Below are 18,147 nucleotides of genomic sequence, written 5' to 3'. Positions count from 1 at the left end.
GTATTTTTTTCAAAACATATTTTATATTGTCAATTAACATGATTTATAGTATTTTTACTCAATTTTTAAATATAAAAAAATAAAAAATAAGACAAATAAATTAAAATGGACCCAATATATGTTATTTTTGTTGTCTCAATTTATGTGACACAAATGAAATTTGGAGAGTCATCCAAATTTTCATAATTTTTTTAAAAATGTTTTAAGTTATTAATTATTGTGATTTATGATATTTTTATGTAACTTTCAAATAATGTACATTACTGGTCATTTTGTCATAATTTATGTGATATGGATAAAATTACAAAATTAACCCTTTTAAAATGTCTTTAAGATATTTTAAATTGTTAATTATTATTATTTATAATATTTTTTTGGTAATTTTAAAATGATATGTGTTATTTTTTCTGTCCCAATATATGTGAGCCTGATAGAATTCTGAGAGTCAACGTATTGTATTATATAGCTTTTAAATATTTTAAATTGGTAATTATTGTAATTTTTAATGCTCTTTAAGTCATTTGTAAATGATATATGTTGCTTCCTTGATTGAGACTTTTCCATTTGTGACACATATATATAGATATTTGGTGCCCGTGCCAGCACGGGCCCAATAAATATTAATTTTTTTGTTTTAATTTATGTGATATAAATGGAATTTGAAGATCAGTCGATTTTTTATATGTTTTCTTTAAAATATATTTGAAGTTATTAAATTGTTGTGATTTATAGTATTTTTGCGTTAGTTTTGAATAATATAGGTTACTCATGTTTCAATTAACGTGAATAATCATAAATATTTTCAGCTGTTAATTTATTGTTAATTGAGAAATTTTGACGTTATTTTCAAATAGTACATGTTACTTATTCTATTCCAATTAGGTCAACTAAATTTCTTATATTATTTAAAAATATTTTTAATTGCTAATTATTGTGATTTATAGCATCTTTTATGTAACTTTTAATAATATATAATTTGTTCAAATTCATATGACAATGATAAGATTTCAAGAGTCAACGCAAAAAAAATTTTAAATTTTTTAAAAAGTTGTACCTCTAATATTTTTGTAGCTAAAATATACTCTCTCCGTCCACTTGTATTTGTCATGTTGCGTTTTTTGAAAGTCCATTTGACTAATTTTCAAATTTAAATCAGATTGTATTAATTCGATATTTTTTTAAAAAAAAGTTAAATATGGAAAATCTATACAAAAAGTACTATAAATTGTAATTTTTTGCTTATGAATATGATGAAAAAACACATTGTAAAATATTAGTTAAAATTCTTATAGTTTGACTCTAAAAAGGAAATCATAACAATTAAAAGTACATAGAGAGAGTAATAAATAGATAATTAAATTTCAAGAAGTTTAAAATAAAAGGTTGGAAAAAAGAATTAGATAGACAACATATATTGAAAATTAAAAACATATAAACAATAAATGGGCCCAAATAAGGTCAAACTTTTTGGCTAATAAAGTAGTAGGTAATTAATGGTGTTAAATTGTCCAATAATATAAATTTTAAAGGTACAACCATAAAAGAAGAATGTACAATACTATGAAACACATATCATCCAACACTTGTCATGTGCTAAGTAATAGATATTTCTACTTATTATATATAGTAAAATAATAAATGGACCCAAATAAGGTCAAACTTTTTGGCTAATAAAGTAGTAGGTAATTAGTGGTGTTAAATTGTCCAATAATATAAATTTTAAAGGTACAACCATAAAAGAAGAATGTACAACACTATGAAGCACATATCATCCAACACTTGTCATGTGCTAAGTAGTAAATATTCCCACTTATTATATATAGTAATAGTAATATATATATATATGTTATGTCAGTTTGATTTGGGTTCGATTTGACTTTACGATTTGACTTGTACAGCCCTATCTGTGACAATCAAACAGGTCAGTGTAATTATTAAATTGTGTAATTATTAGACTGATAATTATTATCTCAGTAATTACACCAATTTCAATTGTCAGGTGATTTTCCAAACATACCCTAAAAGAAAAGGTTGAATGGTGGGGAAAATGAGAAGAGCTGTGTTGGGGGAGTTGTGGCAACACTCCATTCGCCAATTGTATTTCTTGTACTCATATATGAATATGAATATCATGAAACAAAACCACACCTTCTTCAGACTTGAAGACTATTATCACAACAAGAAGAAAGATGGCCTGCATAAACAAAGGTTGGAAGGTTGTTAGTAGAAATATCAGTAGCTGTTTGAAAAACAAAAAGGGGATCGAAAACAGAGACAAGAGCATAGCTGAAAGATGGGAGATTTTGAGTGGAAAAAACAATTGGGAAGGATTACTTGACCCTTTGGATTATGATCTACGACGATACCTTATTCACTATGGCCAAATGTGTCAAGCCATCTGCGATTGATTCAATGATGAGAAAGCTTCAAAATACAGAGGAACAAGCCGATACTCCAAAAAGAGCCTCTTCGCAAGAGTGGGTCTCCACAAAAACAAATACTATGAAATCACCAAATATGTGTATGCACCTTCAAGTAAAACTGAAGAGATGAAAGAATCAAATTGGATTGGGTTTGTTGCTGTTGCTACTGATGAAGGGAAAGTTGCATTAGGGAGGAGAGACATTTTGATTGCTTGGAGAGGTACCATGACGGAATCAGAACTCAACGATGACAATAACTGGTCTTTAGTACAACCAACAAAAATATTTGGGGAACATAGGGATAACATTCTTGTACACAAAGGTTTTTATTCAGTTTATACTTGTCTTAACGAAGATTCAAATTTCAACAGGACAACCAGTGCTAGAGATCAGGTACGAAATTAGTAGTAATTTCTTGCAACTTTAATTTCCGATTGATAATCTCTATAATTATTGACCCCTTAAAATTAAAACTGGCAGGTTCTTGAAGAAGTTAAAAGGTTGTTGGATCAATATAAGGAGGAGGAGGAAGTTAGCATCAGTTTTACAGGCCACAGCTTGGGTTCATCATTATCCACACTATGCGCAGTTGACATAGTTGTCAACCAAATCAATAAGGAGTTTCCAGTGACTGCATTTTTATTTGCTAGCCCACGAGTTGGAGAGGCCAATTTCAAAAAGGCTTATCAAAATTTGAAAAACCTTCACATCTTGCGGATTACCAATGCCTCTGATTTCATTCCAAAGCTGCCAGACCGTGGACAGGTAGAGGGTTCTGCAACAGAATGGAGAGTGTATGAAGATGTTGGCTTCGAACTTCCAATTGATACTACAAAATCAGAATACTTGAAGAGAGACATATTTAGTCATATGCTGGAAGTTTATCTGCACGGAATTGCTGGAACACATGGACCACAAGGAGAGTTCAAGCTGGAGATAAATCGAGATGTTGCACTGGTGAATAAGCAAGGCGACTTTTTGAAGGATGAATATGGTGTACCAACGGCATGGTGGATCGAGAAGAATAAAGGAATGGTTCAACAAGAAGATGGATCTTGGATTCTCATTGATCATCAGACTTTGCTTGATTTCTCATAAAGTTATTCAACTAATAGTTATTAAGTCAGAAAGTCACTTTCAAAAATATTGAAAAAAATATATCTTTAAGATCATAACTATTTGGTGAATGATATTGAGAAATGATCCAATGGATCGTGAGGATGACTGATTCATGTGCTGGTGATGAGCATATGTGAACCACATATGTTTATGTTAAATTGTGCATTATTATTTTTAGGCCAAACACATATGTAGCAGATCCTTAAACTTGTCCCTAAATTTCATTTTGACACTTTAATTCAATCTTGTTCCATTTTTATGTTAAATAAAAGGGATGTAGATTGATTGAGTGATGTCAAATTGGGTAGAGCAGTGGGTCATCTCCCACCTCATGTAACAAGGATAGGTTTGTCTATCCTTCTTTTGAATTGTGTGAAAGGGAGGTGCTTGCATAGAATGTTAGGTACTCCCTCAGTCCCTTTTTACTTTTTATTTTTGGTATTAAGAAAAGATAATACTACTTTTTACTTATTATATATTTAATTTATTTAGAAAGTTAATATTTTTGAAAAAAAAAGTTGAATGTTTTTAATAAGTAAACTTTATTTTGAAATTCTATCATTTAATAGGAATAAAATAGTAAATCACTGTATGAAATAAAAATAGACAAATAAATAGAGACAGCAAGTAAAGTGGATGCATTTGATTAATTTTCTTGAATCGAATGCATACTGTTAAGACCGATGCTGAAGCAATTATTATAGTACTTGCCTTGTCAAAACTTGCAGGCCTTAGGTTTGCATGAAACCTGGGGGTATACTGGCGAATAAAGTTCAATACTCCTCAATTTTAAAATAAGTAAATTGTTGAATTTTTTTTAATTCAAAAGAAGTTAATTGTTCAAAGTTCAAGAGAACTTTTGAAAATTATAACGTTACAAAAAATAAATTAAAGAAACACAGAGAAGGGTTGTGTTTCCATTCTACTTTTAGGAAAAATTCTTTTGGCCAAAAAATTTGGTCAGAAATTGACAAGAATGATAAAATAACATATTTCACATTATGTTATTTTACCTTTTTAACATATTTTACCCTTTTAACTTTAATACTTTTTATATAAAGTTCAAACAGATAAAAACATTTTTTATTTATGTGAGTGAAGTGAAACATTTGATTCTTATGATGAAAAAAGTAAGTAATGGGAGTCACGTGTCAAGCAAAAAAAACAAAATGTACCGTTTATTGTTTCGTTATTATCGTAACTAACAAAAAGCATTCGTCAATGCAAGAATGCATTAGTCATCCATTTTGTATCACTTGCAACAAACAATAAAAGAGCTATTTAGTGGAGATAGATTTTTTTTTAATGATAATATTTATTATTTGTAAAAACATTTAACGTCAATTGTTAATATTATCACATTCGTAATGACATTTATATAAAATACTATTGCAGCTAAATAACTACTGCAATTTTATTTTTTTTTTGTTGCAGTGTATTTTTATGTATATATATTGAACCAAATAATCGTATCTGAGGTGTTGAATATCGCTTGGCCCTACTTCCAAATAACCCAAAAGATAAAAAAATTATCCTCTCATACGTGTCTACATGATGGACCAATCAATCATGGAATCAAAATCGGATACTATATTATTTCTTCTTGTTCATAAATCTAACATCTATTATTTTGCTCGAAAAAGAACTAAAAATCATCATCTTCATGATCCACGAGAATCCAGGATCCACTTTGTTGTTGAACCATTCCTTTATTCTTCTCAACCCACCATGAAGTTGGTACACCGTATTCATCTTTTAACGCGTCCAAATACTTATTAATGAGTGAAATATCGCGTTCCACTTCTAGTTTGAATCCTCCTTTTGATCCTTGTGTTCCAGCAATTCCGTGCAAGTAACAATCTGTATTATGAAAACTGCTCTGATCTCCCGGACTTTTTAGATAGCCCGATTTCCTAGTGTCAATGACCAATTCGACACCAACATCTGAGTAGCCGAACAATGGGTAATTTGGAACTATATCCGGGTCATTTCGAATTCTCAAAGCTCGAAGGTTTTCGAGTTTTGAGAAACTCTTTTTGAAATTTCCATCTCCCACTCTAGGACTTGCAAATAGAAATGCGGTGACTGGAAATCCTTTGTTAATTCCATTGAAAACTATATCCCCTGCATTTAATGTTGCCATGGCTGCCCCCATGCTATGCCCTGTTACTGTTATGGTAACTTCCTCCTTCTTATATTGTTCCATCAATCTTTGAACTTCACCAAGTACCTAAAATGGAATTCGTGATATTATTATTTACTCTATCCAAAATTGCAAATAGTACTAATGGTAAATTCGGAAAAGACATAATAAATGAATTTACCTGGTCTCTAGCACTTCCCTTATTAAATGGTGATCGCGAATCATCTGAAGTATAAATGGAATACCAACCGTGATGCACTTTAGGATCAGATTTTTCACCAAAGATTTTAGGGGCTGAAACTTGAATGAAATCGAAATCATTAAACCATTCCATAGTCTGAACACTTCCTCTCCACACAATCACTATATCCCTTCTTCCTAATGCAATTTTCCCCTTATCTGTAGCCACAGCAACAAAACCAACCCAATTTGACTCTTTACTCCAAGCTTCCCTTGACAATGATTTTATGAATAATGCGTCCGGAACTTGTACAGATGATGTTGCGTATATATATTTAGTTACCTCATACTTGAACGGATTCGATATCTCAATCCCCGTTCGAGAAAATAAATTCTTCTTAGAATATCGGCAACTTCCAGCATACTTCGACATTTTATTGGTGTTGAAGGCGTCTCGAGCTGCTTGTGCCATTTCGCCATAGCGAATGAGGTACCGACGAAGATCATTGTCGAGTGGATCTAATAAGCCTTCCCAATTGTTATTTCCGCTAAGAATCCTCCATCTTTCTGCTGTTATATTGCCCATATTTTTGTCTACATTTTGTTGCATCATTTCTATGGTTGGAGAAACCATAGAAAATATGCAAAGTGCTAATAACAATTTGGGCATGGACATCTTTTCTATGGTTTCCTTTTTTGTTGCTTTGAACATCTTTGCTGTCGGGGTATTTGTTAGTTATTTTTCTTTTTTATTGGACTTCAAATGTTCAAAATTCGAATTTAAATACACCTAAAAGATTTGGGCAAAACTTGTGGTGGTCCAACTTTCTAGTTTCTAGATATCCTCATTAATTGGGCGGCCAAATCTTTAAATAAATATTCCGAGTTTTTGGCTAAAATCATCCCTGAAGTATGACATAAACTTAAAGTACATCCTTGTGTTATATTAGTGAACAAAAACATCTTTGAATTATTTAAAAAGTTGCAAGATTCATCCTTCTGTCTATTTTTTTTTAAGAAACTCACGCCACCAACAAAAAATGTGTCAAGTCGAATGAATATATGTACACATGGTTAAGCTAGTCAAGTTAAGTGATTTTTTTTAATTTTTAGAAATTGAGGGTTTAAATCATATTTAGACAAAATATATTGAAATTCTAAATATTCTTTGTAAAAATATGGCCAAATACTACTCCAATTTCAAAATTTCGAATATAATAATTATTTTTTTATTTTTATAACTAAACGCCTACATAATTTCACTAAATTTTCAGCATTTATGTACTTTGTATAAAATGCGAATTGCATTGTGTATATATAGTACATACGCCCTAAATATTTTATTAAAGAAAACCTCTAAATAGTTGGACGTAATATTTTTAAAATGATTTTTTTTACATAATCTTTCTTACCATCGGAACCTACTGTATAAATATTTCAAAACTTATGTATTGTTGCAAGTCAATTTACTTGATGATGCAAAAAACATATGAACTAACAACACACAAAATTTAAATTCCGAGAATGAAAGATTCATTTCCTATCCTTATCCTTATTCTTTTTAGGTAACTTTGATCTTCTCGTCGTGGCAAGACATGACCAAATTAATTTTTTTTTTATTGGTTCAATCAGTTTCTTAACAAAAATAGATTGAAGGATGATTCTTGTTATTTTTTAGATAGTATAAGGATGTTTTTTGCTCACTTAGATAATATAAGAATGTACATTAGATTTGAGTCATAGTTGAGGGATGATTTTAGCCAATAACTCAAATATTCCCATACCTTTGAACGGATCTGTCTCCTTTTTCATTTCACTTTTTTTTTCTCAAATTTTTATTTGGATAGAAGATATATGACATTAAATAAAATTAATTGCTGAAATTGAATTGATTAAACCAAGATTCTAATAATGATTTGAATAAATTAATAATGTGATAATCATAGCAATACAGTATCTACTCCATGGCAAGACAATGTAAAAATATCATTTAGAGGGGTTATTTGTAAATAATTTTTGATGTGATTATAGTGTAATTTGTCTACCACAATTATTATTTATTTTTCGTTTTACACTATAGATGTATATAAGTCAAACTTGTTTTCCCAATTTTATGGGCACTTCATTCATCTATCTTGACAAGTTTTGGTGTTCCTTTTGGTATCTCCACTCCATACGATCTGGCTGTCATGCTGACATTGCTAACCAATTTCTGTTTAGCAATGTCATGAGTTATATTAATTTCTACTCAACACATAAAGTCCTAATTTTGGCCTACTTATTTCCTATTAGAGGTCATTTCTGGGATAACCAATGTCATTATAATTTTATATCGAGACTTCAAATTATTATATATCATATCCAACATGAAGTATCTTGAATGATTATTTGCTTTATGGGAATAAAACACCTTAGGAGACCAAAAATAACTTTGATAGCATCTTCTTTTATTTTCAGTTTACTTTAAAAATAAGGGTTAATTTTTAAATGTTTAAATGTTACTCGACATATCTCATTTTCTAAAAGAAAAAGGAAAAATCTTTTTGGCCAAATTTTTTGGCTAGAATGATATTTTATCTATGTTATTTTACCTTTTTAAATATTTTTACTCTTTTAACTTTAATACATTTTAACTAAAAAAAATGGAAAAAAGATCAGTTTATTTTAAAATTAAAAAAAATATTATAGTTTTTTAATTTTCTGGCCATTTAACACTTCCCAAAGAAAAACTATATGCCATGATCCTATTTTTTTATCCGGTCATGGAAAGAAAAGATTTAGGAAAAAGGAAGTGTTAAAATGTCTACATTAAGTCGACCTGACAATATGCAAGATTGATCACTAAGATTGTAATGGTATGAATTGTATTTATGGTAAGGAGTATTTGTCACTTCAATAGAATTTATGCAAAATCAATTTAAATTAATTAAATCTCCACAACAAATAATCATACGCCAGGTGGAAAAAAAGATAGACAACATGGTGGTTGGATCAAATAAAAGCAACCCGTGAAACTAGAATGGGAAATCCTTTGTCGTTTGCATGGCAAAGACAAAAAAATCCATACCCCTTTGTCCCTATTTACATTTATTCTCTCTGTTTATTATATTAATAAAAATAGTTATCTCATATTAATTATTCTACTTTACTAAATTAAGAAAGTATTAATTATTTTTTCCTATATTTCCCTTGCAGTTATTTCTTTTTTTAAGTTTGTAAGATTCCCAAGAAGTTTTTAAGGATTGAATTAGTAATATTATCTTCTTACTTATAATTTTTTAATATGCATGTAAAAAGGAAAGTGATCAATTAATATGAACGGAGGGAATATCAAATTTTGACTTGACACACGTATTAAGAAAATAATGATTGATTTAGTGAGTTTTTACCATTTTATTTCTATTGAACTGTTCAAAGTTCAAAATGAATGTTTGCATTATTTCTTTTCAAATATGCCATTTCAGTTATTGAAACTTTATATTTTCGAAGAGATAAATTACACTAATTATAAAAATTATATTTATGATTTCATAAAGGACAATAGTATTTAAATTATGTTATTAAATATTTTTCTTAATATTAGGTCTAATTATTAGACCTCGACAGTATAATTTAATGCCTAAAAATTGTCAATGATTCATGCACCTTGATAGAATTTATGCAAAATCAATTTAAATTAATTAAAACTCCACTACAAATAATCATACGCCAGGTGGAAAACAAAAAAATAGACAACATGGTGGTTGGAGCAAATAAAAGCAACCCATGAATCTAGAATGGGAAATCTTTTGCCGTTCACATGGCAAGACAAAAAATTCATACTCCTTCTGTCCCGTTTGCTTGCTCCCTCCGTCTCATATTAATTAGTCATTTTATTAAAAATAGTTGTTGTTTTTATGAAATCAATTAAGTATTAATTAATTTTTCATATATTATTTTTGCAAATTTTTTTCAAAGTGTTCATATTTGTTTGTAAAATTTCCAAAAAGTTATATTTAAGAGGGTGAATTAGTAAAATTATGTTCTTATTTATAATTTATTAATACGTTTGTAAAAAGAGAAATGATCAATTAATATGAAATGAAAAACGATTATCAATTTTGTCTTGATACATCTATTAAGAAAATAATTATTGATATAGTTAGTTTTATCATTTTATCCTTATTACTCCATTCGTTTCACTTTTACTTGTCATTTTTTCCTAAAAAAGATTTTCATTTTTAATTGTCACTTTTGACATATAAAGAAAAAACAATTATATTTTTTCATATTCATCCTCAACATTAAATACTCTTTCTTCAATTTATTTTCCAAGACTTAATATTAAACATTATTTAATAGGGATAATTTGGTAAAATACCTATATAAATAATTGTTTTCTTAATGGTGTATCAAGTCAAAATGTGACATGTAAAAGTGAACAGATGGAGTAATTGATAGTGTCTCAAACACATTTAATCAATACTCTCTCTATTCCATATTAACTGACATTTTGAATATTTTTTCATTGGTCAAAAAAATTGAATTGTTCAAAGTTCAAAATGAATATTTGATTATTTTTTTCATATATGCCCTTTCATTTATTGAAGTTTTATGTTTTCTAAGAGATAAATTACACTACTTACAAAAGTATATTTATAATTTCATAAAGGACAATAGTAAAAATTATTATTTAAATTATGTCCTTAAATGTTTTTTTTTTTAAAATGTATGCATTGTCTTATAAATTCAGTTACTAATATATAATAAAGGGAGTATATTTTTTTAAAAAAAAACATTGACTGATCAATGTTAAAAATTGAGGATATAATACGAAAAAAATAGTACAAGTAAAAAAAAAAATCAAATTTTAGAAAATACTTGAGAAGTAAAAATTTTTAGGGAGTATATTTTTTTTATGTCAGAATCAAGATCTTATATAATTAAATGCCTAAAAAATGTCGATGATTCTTGCGTTTTACGGAAAAGAAAGAATACTTTCCCGTTACTCTATTGTTGTATTTTTGGGAGGATGAACGCATCGCTAATTCACATTGAAAAGTCTTTTAACTCAACTCAATAATGCTTCTGGAAAATGACATGTTGATCGATATGGCTTACTTTTATTTATACTCAACTACTTAGCTAAACTTCAACTACAACAAAAATAGAAGTATTTTTTTCAAAAAATACTTTTTAATTTTCAAAAATGTTTATCGAAAGAAGCTATTATATCAGTTTCTATAAATTAATAAAAATACAGGAAAATACTTTTTTCCTCCGAAAAGTTCAGTCAAATACATTAACTCTTTAAAATAAACATTTTCTTAGCAAGATAAAAAATAAAAACTCTTGGCTTTTCAAAAACTTGACCAAATAGATTATAAATTTTATAAACTATTATGTTTTATATTTACTATTTTTTTAAAAAAATCTGATATCTCACATGTTACTTAGAACTTAGAGTACTACAAGATTCAAGTTTTCATTATACATATCTAAGAATTAAAAACCTTTTATTATCTTCTTAAATTTTGTGGTAATCAAATTGAGATATATAAATAAAATAAAATTGAGTATTTTTAGTTACTCTCTTTATTTCAAAATAAATAGTTCTAAATTACATATTATATTTCTTGATTTTGTAATGAATGTGACTTTTGTTGAGGTGACACTTATTTTGATACGAATGAAGTACTAAAAAGCTACTATTTGTCAAGATATTTTTGTTTTTAAGGAATAATTATTTTTTATAATGGTGCATTCAAACTAAAAACACTACTTATTTTGAAATGAAACGAGTGTTAGTCTGAAGTCAACAAATTACTTCTTCTTTTTTTACAAAAATGGTGGAAAGGAAAGGGAAATGGAAGAATGTACTACAAGGTGGGGGAGTTGATGATCGATCCTTACTAATAAGGTGAGAATTTAGATAACCAACTAATTGAACTACTAAGATTCTTTGGAAAAAAATATGTCCTACAACTTTACCCATTTTGTCCTGGCCGCTTCTATTGCAAACGTCCAAACTTGCATAAAAATTGAATTAGCAAAGCAATGAAGTGACAAGTATAAATAAAAAATTATTGTAGAAATAAATAACAAGTAAAAATGAACCGAGAAAATGTATAACTCTATCACAGTAGTATCAAAAGAAACAGACAAGACAGTGGTTGGAAGTTGGATCAAATAAAAGCAACCGACGCAACCAGAATGGGAAATCCTTTGCTGTTTTCACATAGCAAGACAAAGAAATTTCATACTCTCTCCGTCCCTATTTAGTTGTCTATTTTGACAAATCAAGAAAGGACAACAAATTTTTTCCTATTATACCCTTATTTACACTTCTTGAAAATTGTAAAAGTGTATGTTGTTTCCCTCCAATTTATTTCACTTGAATTCAAAGAAGTGGTTGTAATTTTGAAGTGAAAAGTTGTCATAAGGGTAAAATTGTAACTTCACTGTGCTAATCATTGTTGCCTTAATCTGTGTGCAATTTCTAAAGTGGACAACTAAAAAGGGACGGAGGGAGTATATTTTTGTCCAATCAAGATCTTGTTGAATTTAATGCCTATAAATTGTCAATGATTCTTGTTTTTTATGGAAAAGTGTGTGGTCGTTACTTTATTGTTGCTTCTTTTGGAAGGATGAACACATCGCTATTTCACATTCAGATGTCTTGTATATGTGATATCGTTTCCACATGATATCGCTTATTTTATTTTATTTTAATACTCAACTATTTAGCTAAATTATCAAATTTTGATTAATTTTTTTAAAAAAATATTAGGAGATGTCAATAATATTCAGATGCTTTATTTATTGATTTCTCAATGAACATGATTTTCATTAAAAGGACACTAAAAACCTACATATTTTTCATGTTATTTATTATGTACCGATTAATGAAAATAGATTTTACTTTTCTAGAAATGAATAGTTTTTGTATAAATGGTGCATCTAAACTAAAAACATCACTTACTTTAAAATGATGATAGTATTAGTGTGAAGTTAACAAGTTAATAATCTCTTCGAAGCAAAGTAGTTTATCCAATGATTAAGCTCCTAAGTAAGGGTATTCTTGTCTTACTCAAAAAAAAAAAAAGGAACAATAAAAGAAAAAGAAAAAGAAAAAGGAATACTCTCTTTTTGTTTTTACAAAATAAGTGGGAAGAAAAGGGAAATAGAAGAATAGATTCCAAGGCAGCCAACAAAGTAAAAGTCAAGATAATTAATAACTGAGCTATTAAGATTTTTGAAAAAACAGTATATCCTACCGCTTTACCCCTTTTGTCCTGGCTGCTTCTATAGTAAACGTCCAAAGTTGCATAAAATTAGATCACATCGTGCCTTAGAAAAATGATACTAGGATTAATTTATGTTTGAGAAATGAAAGATTTTTACTCTGAAAGATCAGTATCATCCTCACGATCATTGAGACTCCAAGATCCATCTTCTTGTTGAACCATTCCTTTATTTTGCACGATCCGCCAATACACTGGTACACCATATTCATTCTTCAATGCGTCCGCTTCCTTATTCACCAAAGCAATATCCCGATTTATTTCCAACTTGAACTCTCCTTCTGCTCCATGTGTTCCAGCAATTCCGTGCAGATAAACTTCCACAGTATGATTATTTACATCTTTCTTCAAATACTCTGATTTTGTAGTATCAATTTTAAGTTCATACCCAACATGTTCATACACTCTCCAATCTGTATCAGAGCCTTCTACCTGTCCACGGTCTGGCTTTTCCGGAACCTCATCAAGGGCATTGGTAATCCGCAAGATTTGAAGATTTTTCAAATTTTGATAAGCTTTCTTGAAATTGGCCTCTCCAGTTCGTGGGCTAGCAAGTAAAAATGCAGTCACTGGAAACTCCTTATTGATTTGGTTGACAACTATGTCAACTGCGCATAGTGTGGCCAATGATGAACCAATACTGTGGCCGCTTAGAGTAATGCTAACTTTGTCTCCCTTGTATTGCTCCACCAATCGCTTAACTTCTTCAATAACCTGTTTGTTTCAAACCATAGGGTCTCAAAAGTAGCTACAATCTATGGCTTATATCATGATATTTCTCTATTTAGTAAACAAATTATAAAAGTTGCAAGTATAGAACCTATATCTAAACAGAAATATGTGGATCTTAATAGATCAGTTGATTGAGTATTGAACTTTCACTTTATTGTTAATAAGGATTCGAATCCCCAACTCATAATCTCCTCACTCATTTCTCCTTCCCCTACCCGTACCCTCATTTTATTGAAGAGAAAAGAAAAACAGAGAGAGATTTCTTACCTGGTCTCTGGCACTAGTTGTTCGATTGAATTTTGAAGCTTCGTTAAGAGAAGTATAAACTGAATAAAAACCTCTGTGTACAAGAATGTCATCAGTATTTTCTCCAAAGATTTTTGTGGGTGGGACCAAAACCCAGTCATAATCATCATTCCATTCTGCAGGACACATGGTTCCTCTCCAAGCAATCAAAATATCCCTCCTTCCTAATGCAACTTTGCCCTCATCAGTGGCAACAGCAACAAATCCGATCCAATTTGATGATTTGATCTTTTCAGTTTTACTTGGTACATCTGAAGCTCCATAGATGTATTTTGTGACTTCATATTTGAATGGGTTGTTTTTGTCGAGCCCCACTCTTTTGAAGAAATTCTTTTTGGAGTATCGATTTGTCCCTAAATTCTTTGATGCTATTTCACTGTTGAATGAATCGCAGATTGCTTGAGGCATTTGGCCATAGTGAATAAGATATCGTCGTAGATCATAATCCAAAGGGTCAAGTAATCCTTCCCAATTGTTTTTCCCATTCAAAATCTCCCATCTTTCTGCTATGCTGTTGTCTCTGTTCTCGATCCCCTTTTTCTTTTTGAAAAAACTCCTGATTTTGATACTTACAGCTTCCAATCCTTTGTTAATGCAGCCCATAGAAATACTTCAATAAATATGGAGTAATTAAAAGTGGTACTACTTACAGCTTCCAAATTACGAAAGAACTAAGCAAAGAGGATCACTTTGGAACAGAGAAAAAGCCAAAATGATAACAAAAATTACTATTTAGATGATAAGAACACAACGGCCACACACAAGTTGGTGGCGGCTTTTGGTGAATCAATCTTTTATTTATTTAAGGGTAGTTTGGTAGAGTGTATTAGTAAAAATAATGTATTCATTAATTTTATGTATTAGTTTAATACATTTTTTCATGTTATATGTATAATAAATATTTGTATATCAGTTATATATTCTATTGTGTATTGAACAGTGTATTACTAATATCATGGATTTGTAGGTATTAATAATGCAAAGGAATTTAATATATGTATTAGCATGGTTAAATACACAATTACCCCTCAAAAATATTTTTACATCTTTTTCACTATTTTTGTAAATAAATATTTTATACAATGCATACTATTTTTAATACATCAAACCAAACAATATATAAGAAATAACATATATGCATCACTAATGTAAACATTACTAATACTCTCTCGTCCAATTTTATTTGACATGTTGCGTTTTTCAAAAATTAATTTGACTAATATTCAAAGCTAAATTAGATTACACATTATTGCAATTTTTTACATATCAAAATGATAAAAAATACATAGTAAAATATTAGTCAAAGTTCTAATAATTTGACTCTAAAAAGAAAATCATAACAATTAAAAATGAACGAAAAAAAAAATACAAACATTATTAACACACTCCATTTACTGTTAAAAGAGATATTTTATGTATTACTGTAGGGGTATTGTTCTTTGTCGAAGTTCTATTTTAAAACAATTCTTAATACATATTTGAGGGGAGGAATAAAATAGTGATATCCAAAAACTGACATTCTGATATTTCGTTAATGCATCAGCTTAACGAAAAATAGTTCTTTTTTAAAAAATAAGTGTCATCTTAACGAAAAGATTTTGTAGGAGTGACACTTTGTAAGTATCAAACAAAAACTGTCTAGCAAGAACACAACGATTTTCTTAAAGCAAGCTTTATTGGTGTCCCCAAAAGTATAGCTTATACAGTTGATTGATTATCGATTTCATTTTTACTTTAAAAGTTAGGAATATTTGATTTTTTTTCAGTATTAGGATTTATGGATTGAATAAGTTCTATTTGAACATTTAACTAGACTATAGTTTTCCCTCACCTATAGGAGCTAAGCACATGTCTTGTTGAGCAATGAGACTTAAACAAATCCTGATTTGCTTTAATTTTCTATCACGGACAAAAGAATAAAAAGAGCGGAATATTTTTCACCTTTTTTTTGTTTGTTTGTTATATTTTCATGCTTTATTATCAATACAGAGTTTGATTTATTTTTTTCTTAACATAAGAAGGATTAATAGTGTTTTCATCTACATAAAACCTATCAATTGACGATGAAGATGTTCAATCACTTGAACAAACTACACTTGTCAATTGACACATAGGCTTTGCTCGTTAATGAGAATAAAGAACAAAATTATGTAGACAACTAGACTTTGCCGTCACCTTGCCTAATGCTTTGCAATATTTTTCTATTCTATCCGAAAATTTAGAACCCCCAAACTCCTAATTTTAGCTCTGTCTCTGCTCACTTTGCTTAATTCTAACTCCGTCTCTGCTCACTTTTGTGGAAGCTAAGTTTAGATTGGATATTCTGAAAAGGCCCAATAGTTTAAATTTGAGATGGATAGACTAATAGTTTAAAGTGTTTCCCTTGAACTGGGCGGACCAAGTCTTGAAAGGCCAACTTTTATGTAGGACGTTGTGGACTATGTGGTCAATGACATAAAAGATAATACGTCCTATATATCGGGTTATAAAATTTTATACTCTCTCCGTCCTATATTATAAGTCACTCCTTTCTAAAAATAGATGGACCACAATATATGTCATTTTATAAAATTTATGCATAAATTATCATATTTTGTCCATTATACCCTTGATTGATTAATTAATTAATCTTGAAAATGTATTTACTTTCACTAACCTAGGAAATCTACAAATAATTAATTTCATTGGGAGAGTACTTCATTCATTAATTAACTACTTTCTTTATTCACTACTTATTCTATAAAATCTGATTTTGAAAAAAAATATCAACAAACAAATTAAAAATAAAAGATGAAAAAAAATTCAAAAATAATCTTGAAAGTTGAAGCTTCAACAAATTTTAACAAGGAAGATGACATTTCAAAAAGTTCAAAGGATGTAAAAATAGAAGACTCAACCAAAACATGTGAAGGCCAAATTGAGAAAAATCAAGATCCAAATAAAGGAGTTATGCACCATTTAAATAAAAAAACAAATGATTTGTCGAACTAGAACTAAAATTCATTTGTCGTCTAATTTCATTATCTAACATCAGATTCAGCAGAAAAATTTAGATCAATTTGAAGTAATGGAATTTGAATATTTTGTGATGTTGTCATGTTTGCTTAAAGAATTTATAAATATAAAAAAAATATTTTACACAAAATATGTAGGAAAATTGAGGTGGAAAAACTTGATTTTTAAAATTTTTTGGATCAATTGGTGAAAAAAATTGGCTCCAAAAAGTAAAATTTAAATAGTCATCCAAATGCATTTATATTTTTGAAATCTAATATTTCATCTTTTATTACAAAGTTGTCATAAACAAACATTAAATAAGGGCATAAGGAAAAAATTACCTTATTTCATAATGCAAGTGCAAATGGAAAAAGTGACTTATAATATGGGACGGAGGGAGTACGTAAGAACTAATTACTTATTAACTTTGTCTTAGTGCTGAATAAGTTGGAGACCATATTTGTTCAATTAAATTAATTACATGTCAGCATATGCCCTACTAGGAGGAACCCCATATCAATGTGAAGTAATACGCCCATTTCCCATGTAAGAAACATAGTCAGAGTTTGCATATTATTTAAAAAATTAATTTCAGACATGAGATCTGAAGTTTCAAACTTATATTTTGGGTCTGAGGTTGGAATTTGCCAAGACTTGAGATCAGTCTAAATTCATTTTTATTAGTATCAGAAGGTAATTATTCCTTTCGTCCTATATTAGTTGATTATCTTACTTAAAATATAATATTATTATTTTATATTAGATGCCCACTTTACAAAATAAAAAAACATTTAATTAATTCTTTCCTTTATTACCCTTGCAATTAATTCTTTTTGAGAGTGTTAACATTTATTTGTGAAATTTTCAAGAAGTTTTTTAAGGGGTGAATCAGTAAAATTATCTTCTTATTTATGATTTCTTTATACGCATATAAAAAAATTGATCAACTAAAATGAAACGGAGT

General features: G+C 29.0%; 2 protein-coding genes and 1 pseudogene across 2 annotated transcripts; 1 reads left to right on the top strand and 2 right to left on the bottom strand.

The window, feature by feature from the left end:
- Positions 1 to 1,998: 1,998 nt before the first annotated feature.
- Positions 1,999 to 3,713, top strand: LOC125847853 (phospholipase A1-II 1-like; annotated as a pseudogene).
- A 1,274-nt stretch (positions 3,714 to 4,987) lies between these two features.
- LOC125849184 (phospholipase A1-II 1-like) lies at positions 4,988 to 6,613 on the bottom strand. Its single transcript, XM_049529212.1, has 2 exons — positions 5,867 to 6,613; positions 4,988 to 5,772 (listed from the first exon to the last, which is right to left on the bottom strand). The coding sequence occupies exons 1-2, from the start codon at positions 6,575 to 6,577 to the stop codon at positions 5,188 to 5,190; spliced, it is 1,296 nt and encodes a 431-aa protein (XP_049385169.1). The 5' UTR covers positions 6,578 to 6,613; the 3' UTR covers positions 4,988 to 5,187.
- A 6,519-nt stretch (positions 6,614 to 13,132) lies between these two features.
- LOC125848965 (phospholipase A1-II 1-like) lies at positions 13,133 to 14,903 on the bottom strand. The gene is made up of 2 exons (XM_049528933.1): positions 14,148 to 14,903; positions 13,133 to 13,862 (listed from the first exon to the last, which is right to left on the bottom strand). The coding sequence occupies exons 1-2, from the start codon at positions 14,787 to 14,789 to the stop codon at positions 13,245 to 13,247; spliced, it is 1,260 nt and encodes a 419-aa protein (XP_049384890.1). The 5' UTR covers positions 14,790 to 14,903; the 3' UTR covers positions 13,133 to 13,244.
- Positions 14,904 to 18,147: the final 3,244 nt, after the last annotated feature.

Source organism: Solanum stenotomum, chromosome 12 (genome assembly GCF_019186545.1).
Source record: "Solanum stenotomum isolate F172 chromosome 12, ASM1918654v1, whole genome shotgun sequence".
Classification (NCBI taxonomy): domain Eukaryota; kingdom Viridiplantae; phylum Streptophyta; class Magnoliopsida; order Solanales; family Solanaceae; genus Solanum; species Solanum stenotomum.
Note: the sequence above shows the minus strand (reverse complement) of the source record. Positions and strands in the feature narration are given on the sequence as shown.